Genomic DNA, 13519 nt, shown 5'->3' on the forward strand with positions numbered 1-13519 from the left:
CATCTGCTCTGAATTACCCCAGAGAAGGCAAGGGATTTGCTCCAGGTCACAGTGTTAGCAGATGGCAGAGTCCAGATCAGAATCCAGTGAGGTCTAAGTCAAAAGTCCATGTCCTCCTCTGCTTACTTCCCCATCTCACAGTCATGAGGTGCTTCATACTTCTTAATGCACTTCTATTCACTAGCTCTTCCAAGTGCTTGGTGAGGAACATGATGTATATTTGACATATTTGACACCCTGCACTCATGTGTTTAAATGACTTGCCCAAGTGGACATTGGGGGCCCCAGGGATTATGGGGCTGGCAGGAGGACCCAGGTTTCCTGAACCCAGGCCAACCAAGGATGGTGCAAAGATGTGGGGATTACAGGAGTGAGTTTCAGCAGTAGACACCTCAGCCTTAAACTCTTATAAGGAAAACAAGCTGATGATCCAGGTGATATCACCTTCAACATGGCAAGTGTCAGACTGAAATGACTGTTGTAATTTGCTTCTGTTTGTCCTTAGAATGGTGGCATTTTGGCATCCAAAGGAGGAAAGAGACCCTTAGAACCCTTTACAGAATGTGTGTTTGTGTGTGTGGTATATACACATATGTATACACACACACACACACAGGAGTCCATTCTCATTATTCACAGTAGCTACATTCTGTAACATTGCAGCAAAGCACTGAATTAGTGAATTCTGAACTACTGCTCCTAGAGAAATATAGGATTCGGTTCCTGCAAGCTTATGGCTACATTTTCATCAACTCGTCAATATATAACCTTGTTATGTGTGCTTCCTTTTAAAGACAACTTATTTAATATACATGGTTGATTCATTAACATTGAATTCATAGCCAACGGCAACGGCAAGCACCATGACTCATACCTGAACAAAACGTTAACTAACACATGCTTGTTTTTTTTTTCTATAAGAAACATCACAGCCTGCTTGGGATTAGGAACACAGACAGCACTCCAGCCCTATGCTGGAGAGCCATTTTAAACAATGAAATCACCAACAAAAAGTACAAAAATGCAAAAGTGTGGCACTAAACACACCAAGAAGAGGATACTTGTTTACAGGCTGAAACAAGAAAGCAGAGCTGACCTCAATTGGGAAGGAACGTGCAAATTATTCACCGCTCTGCACCTGTCTGTGAATGACCACTGAAAAGGCTGTGAGAATTGATTTTAGGGTGATGAATACATTTTTAGTGAGTAGGTAAACTCATAAATGCAGAATCTATGAATAATGAGGACCTGCAGTGTTTATCGTGCTTATATAGAGAGTAACCTCATGCCAGAGGCTCTGAGAAGCAGAGTACGGTGTTTACAATTTTCACTAAGGGGTAAAGAATGGATGGAACTGCCTTCAGGGCCTATTTTGTTGGAGAGAAGCAGAGAGTAAAGGAGACAGTGGTCATCCAGAAGGGAGGGGGATTTGGTGGATGGTGGAGTTGAGAGGGAGGGTGGGAGGGGGTACAGAGCATGGGTCCCTCTCCCTTCTTCCCCTCACAGCTTGGCAGGGCCTTGAACACTCCTTCCCTGAACACCCTGCAGGGTGAAGCCTCTCTCCTGCTCTCATCTGACTTGGTTTCTGCTGAGCATGAAACATAGAGCGACTTTCCTCCCTGGCTGTCACCCAGGTGCTGGGGGAGCACTCTCTGTCTTAAATGTTCCCCTGGGTTCCGTTTCCCCATTTGCTCATTTTCTAGTCCTTTCTCTCCATTACTGTGTCAGCTGACTACCTACTCCCAGTTAAAAAAGCAGACAGTGCTGGGAAATCTCACTGAGAGAGTCAGCCCGAGAGAAGAGATGGAGTCCAGGTCGCTAGGAGCTGAGGACAGCAGCAGCCCTGGTCGAGTCGGGATGTGCAAGACGCGGGGGTGTGCAAGATGCCAGGGTATGCAAGATGCTGCTGGAGACAGTGCATTGGGTGCTGTCATGTTGACCCCCCCAGAATATACAGGCCATCTGCTGGGTCACCTCAACCCTGCACCTCATCACTCCAGGCTCCTCTTAGCAGAACAACACACCCTGGGCAAGGGGGAGTGTTAGGATACCCATGTCTGGGCTTACCGAACTGTGACCATGGCAATGCCCTTTACCTCTCAGAACTTAGAAGCCAGAACCAGGCTGCCGGGGTTGAACCCCAACTCTGCCTCCTACTCCTGGTCTCAGTTTCCTCATCTGTCAAGTGGGGAATATCCATAGGATTAATATCTTCCTCATAGGATGGTTATGAGGATAGTAGTCAACGAGTAATTTATAAAGCACTTAGAACAATGCCTGCACAGAGTAAACTCCGGAGAGAATTAGCTTTTACTATCACTCTGGCTATTATTATTACTACTGTTCTTAATCTCTTGAGTATGGAATGGGGTGGGATCATCTCAGAAGACTTTCTTTCCCTCCTGTTCTGATCCTGGGGGTGGGGTGCTTCCTCACTGGGTGGCCTTGGGCAAGACTCTTCTCCTCTCTGGGGCCCCAGGTTCTTATCTTCTAAGTGAGGTGCTGGGACTCAAGCCCTGAAAGTCTGAATTTACAAATTAAGGAGAAGGCGACTCCCAGGCTGGGGTTTGTTTGTTATCTTGCCCTCTCTTGGGGATGCTAGAAGCCCATTTTGCTTACTTTAAGAATTTACCCAGAATTTAATTTTTCTCCCCTTTTGGTCTATTATGAGCAACTGCTTATCTCATCTTAGTTGAGATAAGCAGTTAAGTCATGAGATTAACAGTTTATATTAGCAGTGGGTTTTTAAAGTTCCCATTCACTGAGTGTTGACCCAGCACCTTCCCGAGCCTGGGCTGATTGATTCTATCATCATTACAACTCCGGGAGGGAGATTATTGTCCCCATATTAGACAGGAGGAAAACGAGGCACAGAGAGATTATGCATCTTGGCCAACTACACACAAGTAGTAAATGGTAAATCCAGATTAAAATCAGAATCCCTGCTTTCTACAAATGCTACCCCCATAGGCAGTTGGCCATGAACTCAACTTCTATGATGATAACAGATACACCATCCCTTTCAATAGGCTGCTCATCGTATTGATCAAAACCACAGATTCTCATCATTGGAAGATACTGTAGCAGTCATCTTCGGGGTGTGTTAAGCTTTGGAGGGATCATGGTCCCTGTGAAAAGGTGAAAGAAGGTATGGACCCTTTCCATCCCCAAAAGTTTCACATATCCACATAAAAACGTAAACAGAAGTGTCTCAATTTCACCAAGTTTAGATATCTCAGGCTAAAAATCTCAAATAATGCTTAAATTCTCTTGAAACTCTCTAGTACATATTTATTTTTGGTTCAGTTGTGCATTGATGAGAACTTCCTACACAAAGCAGCTGTTCATTCCATTAATGTTCACCTCTGATTGTTAGAAAGTTGCTCTTTCAACACAACTGACATGCGTTTCCCCCAGACTTTGGTCCCATTTTGGCTCCTACATGTTACTAATACATAGAAACATCCAGTCTACCTTCCCAGGACAATTCTCCATGATTCTGAGGATGCCAGCCACACTGTCTCTAGCCCTCCCAGGCTGGAAGGGTCTGCCCTCCACGACTCAGCTCATTTTCTCCTGCACACATTCATTTATCAATGATTCTCTCAAACATCCAGAGCCTGTTTACAGTCCAGAACGTAATACAATGTTCTAGCCATGGAGGGACCAGGGCAGTGCAGGATTCTCACTTTTATTTTGGAAATCGGATCTCCATTAATATGCCTCAGTTAAAAAACACCTTATTTTATTTTGAAATATAACACACACACAGAGACTTCCTGGTATAAAATGACAGTTCGGTGAGCTAACAGTCACAGAGCAAACATCCACATAAGCACCACCCAAGTCAAGAACTAGGCTTGAACCACTCCTGCTGTACCCCAATGATCATGCCTCCCTCCTCCACAAAGGTAACTTCTATTATTTAATGGGCTTCCCTCATATCTCAGTTGATAAAGAATCTGCCTGCAATGCAGGAGACTCGGGTTTGATTCCTGGGTTGGGAAAAGCCCCTGGAGAAGGAAATGGCAACCCACTGCAGTATTTTTGCCTGGAGAATCCCATGGACAGAGCAGCTTGGCAGTCTACATGGGGTTGCAAGAGTTGGACACGACTGAGTGACTTTCACTTTACTTCACTTCATTCTTTTAAGGTAGTAATCTTCTTGCTTTTCTTAAAAGTTTTATCATCTTATATGTATGCCACATAGCACTACAGATTAGTTTCCCTGGCTTTGAATTTTATATACATGGAATCATATACATAGGCATCCTTTTGAATCTGACAATTCATCCATTGGTATATGTTTGTGAGATTCAGGCATGTTGTTGTATATTTAGTTGTAATTTATTCATTTTCATTTCTGGAAAATTCCCATTTGCCTGAATTTACTGGAATTTATTTATCTAATAATATTTTATTCCTAATGGACACAGGGCCTGTGTCCAGATTTTGGTAACTGTGAACAAGCTGCTACAAACACTGGAGCACACACACACACACATTTAGGTTGGGTATACCTAAAAAAAGAAACTCTTTGTAATTTCAGCTTAGTAGATAATAGCAACACGTATTCCAAAGTAGTTGTATCAACTGGCACTTTCAATAGACAGCCAGTGGGAATTTGCTGTAAGATGCAGGGAATCCAAAGCCAGTGCTCTGTGACAACCTACAGGGGTGGGATGAGGAGGGGTGTGGGAGGGAGGTCCAAGAGGGAGAGGACAGATATACATACCTGTGGGTGATTCTTGTTGATGTATGGCAGAAACCATCACAATATTGTAAAGTAATTAACCTCTAATGAAAAATAAAATAAAATCACACAAACTGACAATTTCACTAGCTCTGTGGGTATGTTCCAAATGTTCCATGCTCTTGCCAACACTTAGAATTACTAATCTTTTTTTTTTTTTGACGCATTTTAATAAATTTATTTATTTTAGTTGGGGGCTAATTACTTTACAATATTGTAGTGGTTTTTGCCATACATTGACATGAATAAGCCATGGGTTTACATGTGTTCCCCATCCTGAACCCCTCTCCCACCTCCCTCCCCATCCCATCCCTCTGGGTCATCCCATTGCCCCAGCCCTGAGCATTTGTCTCATGCATCGAACCTGGAATGGTGTTCTGTTTCACATATGATAATATACATGTTTCAATGCTATTCTCTCAGAACGTCCCACCCTCACCTTCTCCCTCAGAGTCCATAAGACTGTTCTATGCATCCGTGTCTCTTATTCTGTCTCGCATATAGGGTTATCGTTACCATCTTTCAAATTCCATATATATGCATTAGTATACTGTATTGGTGTTTTTTTTTTTTCTGGCTTACTTCACTCTGTATAATGGGCTCCAGTTTCATCCATCTCAATTAGAACTGATTCAAATATATTCTTTTTAATGGCTGAGTAATATTCCATTGTGTATATGTACCACAGCTTCCTTATCCATTCGTCTGCTGATGGACATCTAGGTTGCTTCCATGTCCTGGCTATTGTAAACAGTGCTGCGATGAACATTGGGGTACACGCGTCTCTTTCAATTCTGGCTTCCTCAGTGTGTATGCCCAGCAGTGGGATTGCTGGGTCATATGGCAGTTCTATTCCCAGTTTTTTAAGGAATCTCCACACTGTTCTCCATAGTGGCTGTACTAGTTTGCATTCCCACCAACAGTGTAAGAGGGTTCCCTTTTCTCCACACCTTCTCCAGCATTTATTGCTTGTAGACTTTTGGATAGCAGCCATTCTGACTGGTGTGAAATGGTACCTCATTGTGGTTTTGATCTGCATTTCTCTGATAATGAGTGATGTTGAGCATCTTTTCACGTGTTTGTTAGCCATCTGTATGTCTTCTTTGGAGAAATGTCTGTTTAGTTCTTTGGCCCATTTTTTGATTGGGTCGTTTATTTTTCTGGAATTCAGCTGCAGGAGTTGCTTGTATATTTTTGAGATTAATTGTCTGTTGCTTCGTTTGCTATTATTTTCTCCCATTCTGAAGGCTGTCTTTTCACCTTGCTTATAGTTTCCTTTGTTGTGCAAAAGCTTTTAATTTTAATTAGGTCCCATTTGTTTATTTTTGCTTTTATTTCCAATATTCTGGGAGGTGGGTCATGGAGGATCCTGCTGTGATTTAAGTCAGAGAGTGAACACCTTATCATCGACAAAGGAGGCAAGAATATACAATGGAGAAAAGACAATCTCTTTAACAAGTGGTGCTGGGGAAACTGGTCAACCACTTGTAAAAGAATGAAACTAGAACACTTTCTAACACCATACACAAAAATAAACTCAAAATGGATTAAAGATCTAAACGTAAGACCAGAAACTATAAAACTCCTAGAGGAAAACATAGGCAAAACACTCTCTGACTAATCTTTTTAACTTGAGCTAGTCTAGTGGTTTTATAGTGGCATCTCATTGTGGTTTTCATTTGTATTTCCCTAGTGATGAGCAAAGTTGAGCCCATTTTCACCTATTTATTAGGTGTTTATGGATTGGAGCTTTTGGCAACTCCTTAACAATCCAATTCATATTGAACTTGTAGCCAAATGAAATGGTTTCTGACAGAGGATGCTGTTTAGTCATAACTCCCTTATTGACTTCAGATGGATTTTGGGTTCTGAAAGCAGGACCATATATTCTTAGTAATAATGACAGCTAATACTTATCGAGTGTCTACTGCGTTCCAAGCACTGAACTATATGTTTGACATACATAGTGTCTCTTAATCCTCACAACCAGCTTATTAGGTTGATACTATCATTATCCTCTTTTTACATAAGATAATACTAGAGTAGTAACTTAACCAAAGGTCTCATAACTAACAAGTAGATTCAAATCACCACCTTTAGTTACTATAACAAACTGACTCCCGAAGATGGAAACACATGACTACAATTTAAAAAAAAACCCTTTAAAATGATTAAAAGCTGAATAATAAAATGTACGTGTAGCTGTCAAATGGAGAAAAATCATTGCAAACTATGACACAGGATGAATGTTCATAATGTGCAAAGAGTTTTTACAAGTTAATGAAAGGGCATGCATCTCAAAAACTGGTCAAACGTTTCTTGGGTCCTATAAATCTGGAAAATTCTGCACAAGTTTTTATGTTCTTCTACCCCCAGGAGGTATATGAGAAAACTTTATGAATCTGAGAAGTTTTGCACTAGAAATCTACTTTAACATGGAATTTTCGTATTTGACAAAAATAGCCTTTAGCATACTGATGAATTACAATCCTTTGGAACAGACTGGTGAACTCTATAGTAACCACTGTGCTGTGCTTAGTCTCTCAGTCCTGTCCAACTCTTTGCGACCCTATGGACTGCACCGCGCCAGGCTCCTCTGTCCATGGGGCTTCTCCAGGCAAGAATACTGGAGTGGTTGCCACTCCCTCCTCCAGGGATCTTCCCAACCCAGTGGTTGAACCCAGGTCTCCCACATTATAAGAGGATTCTTTACTGTCTGAGCCACCAGGGAAGCCCATAATAACCACTCCTTTGATTTCTAATCTGGTAAAACTTTCAACAAAGGAAACGAAATTAGTTTTGTCCCGGGTTTCTCAACTTTGATGCTATTGACATCTTGGACTGGATAACTCTCTATTGTAGGGGAGGGGGCAGTCTTAGGCATTTCAGGGTGTTCAGCAGCATCCTTGGTTTCTGCAAGGTAGATGCCAGGTGTCACTAGCATCCCCCCCACCCCCAGTTGTGACAACCAAAACTGCCTTCAGATGTAACCAAATGCTCCCTGGGGGAAGACTACCCTCCCTCAACCCCTTAAGAACCATTGGTCTGGCCTTTCTGGTTTCTTGAGAACTCCTGTTGTGCCCCCTGATTACCTCCTAACTATCTAAGTGCTCCCCAAGCTGCACAGCACTTCACTCGATTTTGATCTCTCTGCCCTGTGGCATCCACTATTCTTTGTTTTACTATAAGAGGGTCCATCTCTTGACTTGGAGTCTTTCTTGTTTGTTAGAATTCCTTAGATCTCCAGGCACACCAAACCCTGTGGTTTCCTTGATGTGGAACCTCTTTTCATCCTTCCACCCTGAAGGTGGAATTAAGCTCCTTCCTTCAATCATCTCTACACTCCCTGCACAGCCTTCCATCAGATCTCCAGCATGTGTTATACTTATTTATCTATGCAATTGTCTCAGTTTTTTGAGAGCAAGGACTGGGTCCTATTCATCCTCTTATTATCAGCACAGAGTAGGCACCAATCAATACAAATAAAGGGGCAAAACAGACTTGAGGAGGGTCAGGAATTTCAGTCATGGGATCCTGGGTGAATTTCCAGAAAGACTGAGTTAATCCACAGCCCCTTCACCAGTTTCTTCCTGCAAATGTTCTCCTTGCCTCTCTCCGGGCAGACAATCTTTCTTCCGGAGAGAAGGTGAAAGTCCTGTAGAAGGTGCCGTCCTGTCTTTCTCCTCCTCTGCCATGAATATGACATCATCTGCTCAGTTGGCATGTCCAGACCGTTCCTGATACTTTTCTCATTCCAAACAGAAGGAGAAAAGCCCCTTTCCCTTGATCTCAGCCGTTTTTGCAAACCTCAGTTTATCCCAGCCAGTGACACTTGTCATCCTTGGAGATGAGTCCTCCTTTCCATGTTCTGGGAGTTCCTCTTGGGCCTGTGTCTCTGGGAGGCACCCCCTCCTCCGACACTGCGTCAGTCTCTTTAAGTATTTCCTTCTTTTTATTTCCTGTCTGGGATTATTTCAAGCTTAAGAAACGGAATTTAACTCTTGGGAACCTTCTAGCTTTATCAAAGCGATCCAAGATGGCGGCAGGGGGCAAGAAGAAAAGGACATTTTTGAGAAACATTAATAAAGGGCAAGTGACAGGACATGACGACCATGTGGACACGGAGGAGGGGAGATGATTCCCAGATTTCTGTTTGAAGACAAAGGAGGGACTGGTGATTCCTGTTGAAAAGAGGGTCCCGGGAGGAGGAGGAGGATGGAGACAAGGAAGAAGAGTGGGCTCTCAGAAAAGAAAATAGCTGTGGTCTGGGACTTTGAGAATCTGAGGTTTCCTGGGGGGACCAGTGGAGATGCAGAGGAGGTAACTGGGTAGAAGAGCCCGACGCTCTGCACAGCAAGGGTGACTGGAAGGCTGCTGGCATGTAGATGGGAGCTGCAGTGGAGAGAGTAGACGAGGGCTCAGACAGTGTGTGCTGATGGAACAGACGAGGCTAAAGACGGAGCAGGAAGGAAAGCTCTTGAAGGAGACGGCGAAGGAGCGGTCAGAGAGAGAGCCAGAGATCCAGGAGAGGGGCATGCATTTCAGGACAGAAAGGAGGGCCAGCAGCTTCAAATGATGTAGAGAGGTCAGTTCAGATATGGACAGAGATATGACCACTGAATTAGCAGCAGAGGGTCGTTGAGGACCATGGGGAGGGCAGCCTTAGGAGGGCAGGGAGCTGTAGTCAGATGACAGGGGATGGAGGAGAGGCAGGGAGAACAGGCAGTGGGGAACAGACTTAGGGTGAAAAGGGAGTCAGTCAACCGACCAGCAAACTGAGGGGCTAGGGTGCACCCGGGGCCACTCTGAGCAGTGGGTACAGTAGGGAGCAAACAGGTAAAATGCTCTGCCCTCACAATGTGTACTTTTTAGGGAGAGGAAGTAGGGAGGGAGGACTTTTAAAATTTTTTTTACTTTTTTCTTCCAGTTTTACTGAGGCATAACTGATAAGGATTCATTTTAAAGATGTTTATAAGAAGAATCATCATTTGCCAGATGAGGAGGCCAAAAGAAGTTAGATGGCAACTTGCTCCAGTTAACATAAAAGTCAGAGCTGAGGTCATGCCCTGACCTGTCTGACCCTTTCCATCCTTTGCTGCTTGAAGGGGATGGAGTTTAGGTGGGAAGAGGTTACACAGAAGGCATATGGCATGGGAAGAGTGGGAAGAACAGAGGTGCAGGGTGCAGGGTTATTCATGGTTGGACTGTGCCTACACAAAGCAAGGTTTCTACCGGCCTCTGGTGGCCCACAACTGTGCTGGGCCTCATACGTGGGCTCAGGTTCCTCCAACGGGGACGGCAGGCACTGAAATCTACCTGTTCTCACATGGTCCTGTTTGAGCCAGAAGCTTGAGAGGTAGCCTGTTGTGGTCCCGCCCCCAACTTCCCCATCTCCACCCCCCTTATTTAGGAGTAAATCTCTAGAAGCGCAGGCACTGATCAACATCCCTCCATGAGATTTATAGAGAGGCACCAGAAAGAGACAGGGTCTTCCTTCCTCTGGGATGGTGAGTTTAGGGACCAGAGTGGGCCACCCACAGCTGTCTAACTCAACCATCTGAAGAAAACACCAGGGAGAGATAAACAGGGCCAAGAGGTCCTATATCATTTGAGCTCCTTGATCCAGCTCTGCCTGAATCTATCAAGAACTATCCGAGACTTTCTGATGCTTGAACCAATGAATTGTCTTTTGCACTCTAACTTGAGTTGTGTTTCTATACTTGCAAATGCAAAAATCTGACCAGTACAGTTTGTCACAATATGTTGTAACCAAGCAGGACCCTCTTGGGCCTTCCTGGGACAGATCCCTCCCCCATATCTTCTGCTTTAGCTCCTCTCTGTAGTATTTAGATAATAGTATCCGACACACACTTCCTGAGTTGTTTTTGCAGATGCTAAAACCATCCCCGAATGGAAGAAATTAACTATTTGATGATCATGAGTCTCCAGACCTACTGGTGCCTAAGGATTGATCATATTAACCACTCTATGACCTCACCATCAACCAATCAGAGAATTGTGCAAACTGATCACATACCCTGAGACCCCCTCCCTCATCTGGCCTTTAAGAATGCTCAACTGAAACCCTTTGGGAAGTTCAAGGTTTTAAAGCGGGAGCCCCCAGTCCTCCTTGACAATAAATGCTGCACTCTCTTTCACCGCAACCTGGTGTCAGTAGACTGGCTTTATAGCATGCGGGCGAGTGGACCCAAGTTTGGTTCTGTAACAGTGTCAGTTGTGACTGTGTAAGATATGTTTTTGACTTTTGTGGAAACTAACTGACTCCAGGGGCTTCCTCCATGGAACCATATGCATTCACCACCTTCTAGGTGCTAACTCTGCAGGTGATAAAGAGATGAGTAAGACATGTGCTTACATGCAGCTGTGGAGATGATAAGAACCATCTACAAAGTGCTGTACATCCATTTCTCTGAATTTACAATCACGGGAACTGATTAGCCAGGAAGGGTTTGGCAAGTATGCACCCAGCTGGAGAGGTGATCCATGAGAGCTCAGAGGAAGGTACATTATCGGGGGGAGGGAGTGAATGTGGGGTTCCTCTAGCACTCTGTTCTGGGAGACTGGGCTAAGGTGGGGGTGTTGGGGGATACAGAGAGAGGGGAGCAGGTGGTTCAGGGGAGCCACGTGAGTATTAATGTAAGTGGAAGGAAGAGCTGCTTCTCATACCTTTCCCATTCCAGCGTGGGCATGTCCCAGCTTAACCACCACGGGGAAGTGAGGGGCTGTGAGCTGAAAGAGACAAGAGAAAACCACTCATTAGCATCCCAGAGCATCACCACCACTCTGGTCACTAGTGCCAACTGGGAAGCCCATATATATGCATATATACAGTTCTGACTGATTCACGATGTTGTACGACAGAAACCAATACAACATTGTAAAGCAATTATCTTCCAATGAAGAAAAATAATAGTGGTCACACCAAGATGCGAACAAGCATTTATGAGCTGCACTACGTGGGTGCTGTGTTAAGCGACTGTCCTGGACGCCCACCTTTAAAGGGTGATGGGGCAGCAGCCTGGCCTGGTTAGTTCCCTGTCACACCCTCAGCAACCAGAACACGGCCTGACCCAGGGAAGGGGCTGACACAGAACCTGTGCCACAGTCTGTGTCTGGGTAAGACTTGTAAGGCATGCATGCCTCCCCCTGTGATACAGAGGAAGAGAGGGGCTCAAATGGTCAGATGCTTGTCTTGGCCATGCTTACTCAGCTAGGAAGTGAGGGGACCAGGATTGAACCTAGGCTATGCATTTCCTCCTCACGCTGTTTGTATGTTGTTTGAAATAGGTTTGTTTGGCGTCTAGAAGTATACTTGGAGTTGCTTAAGGATAGAGGTTATCCCTCCTCATTATTTAGTAATAATTCCACGACTTGGTCAGCTCCAGAAGAGGTAATCATGTCCCACCCTCTATGCCGTACAGGTTTCTGTTCTGGGGCCTGTTCCTCCATCCTGGACTGTCCCCTGACACCCTGGATGCTCTGAGAGGAGGAACCAGGTCTTCCCTCCTGATGCCCAGCACCTGGTCTGACACATAGGAGCGACTATAACTGCCACAGAGGGTCTGTTGTGGGTCCCAAAGCCACGGGCTGGACCTCATCTCATTTTCCTCCACCAAGGTCTCATGAGGCAAGCAGGAAAGGTATTCTTGTAACACTTGACAAAAAGTCAAGACTCAGGCAGCTGCTGGGAAGGGGTGGAGCTGGGACATGAACTCGGGTCTGTTAGACTCCAGACTCGATGTGACTTGTTTCCTCTAAGACCTAGGCAAGGGCTTCCTGCAACAGAGGCTGAATAAGAAATTTCTTCCATGATTTCAGGCTAAAATGTATAATATCCTAGTGTCTAGAGTTAATAAATGCAGATTTTAGAAAAGGCAATATTTGTTTTTGATTTCAAAAGCAATATGTACTCACTATAAAATTTTGGAAACTATAATAAAGTAATATGTCATTATGTATAAAGAACACAATAAAAATCACGTGAACTTTTTTAATGGTTTTGGTGTATTATCTGTTTCCTTTTTTATTTTTTTAATCCAAATTTTTTCTTTTGATTTGTTGTGTTCTTACAAAGTTGGGAGTATAATGCATGCCCAATTCTGCTTCTTGCTCTTTCCACTTCATGTTATAAGTGGTAAGCATGTTCCTGGTGGTAATATTTGTCAGCTTAAGAGTTATTATGGGATATTTCACATATGAGAAAAGACTTAAAAAGCAATATTGTGAACATCACTTAGCTTTAGCAATAAACCATTGTCCAAACAGTTGAAGCCCCTGATGTCCTTCTTTCTCATCACATTTCCTTCCCTCCTATCTCAGATGTAACCATCATATAAATTATGTGTTTATTATTCCCTTGTGTTTATTCATATTTAACTACTACATAAGATTCCCCATAACAGACATTACACATTTAAAAACCTTATGTAAGTGGCATCAAAAGAATCTACTCATACATTTTTGGGGTACATTGTGTTTGTGAGATTCATGTATGTTGATACATAAAGCTCAGATTCCCGTTTAACTGCTGCTAAGTATTCCATTTGATGAGCACATTACCATTTGTCCATTTCCTGCTAATAAACACTTAGATGACTTCTATTTTTCCAATTATAAACAATACTAGTAAGGGAGCTTCGCCAGGACACAGGCACAGGTGTGGAATTGCTGGGGTGGGGCAGTGCTTGTCTCAGCTTTGCTAGATGTAGCCAAATTTCTCTGCAAAGTGGATGTACCACCTATGCT

At 43.8% G+C, this 13519-nt stretch overlaps 1 protein-coding gene across 1 annotated transcript in view; it reads right to left on the minus strand.

The window, feature by feature from the left end:
- SYN3 (synapsin III) overlaps positions 1–13519 on the minus strand; it is a 436230-nt gene that overhangs the window by 50633 nt on the left and 372078 nt on the right. Inside the window, exon 7 of the mRNA XM_081591365.1 lies at positions 11441–11503. Within this exon, the coding sequence (XP_081447491.1) occupies positions 11441–11503 (63 nt within the window). The remainder of the gene's footprint in view (positions 1–11440; positions 11504–13519) is intronic.

Source organism: Giraffa tippelskirchi, chromosome 4 (genome assembly GCF_054371585.1).
Source record: "Giraffa tippelskirchi isolate mGirTip1 chromosome 4, T2T-mGirTip1v1.2.pri, whole genome shotgun sequence".
NCBI classification, from domain to species: Eukaryota; Metazoa; Chordata; class Mammalia; order Artiodactyla; family Giraffidae; genus Giraffa; species Giraffa tippelskirchi.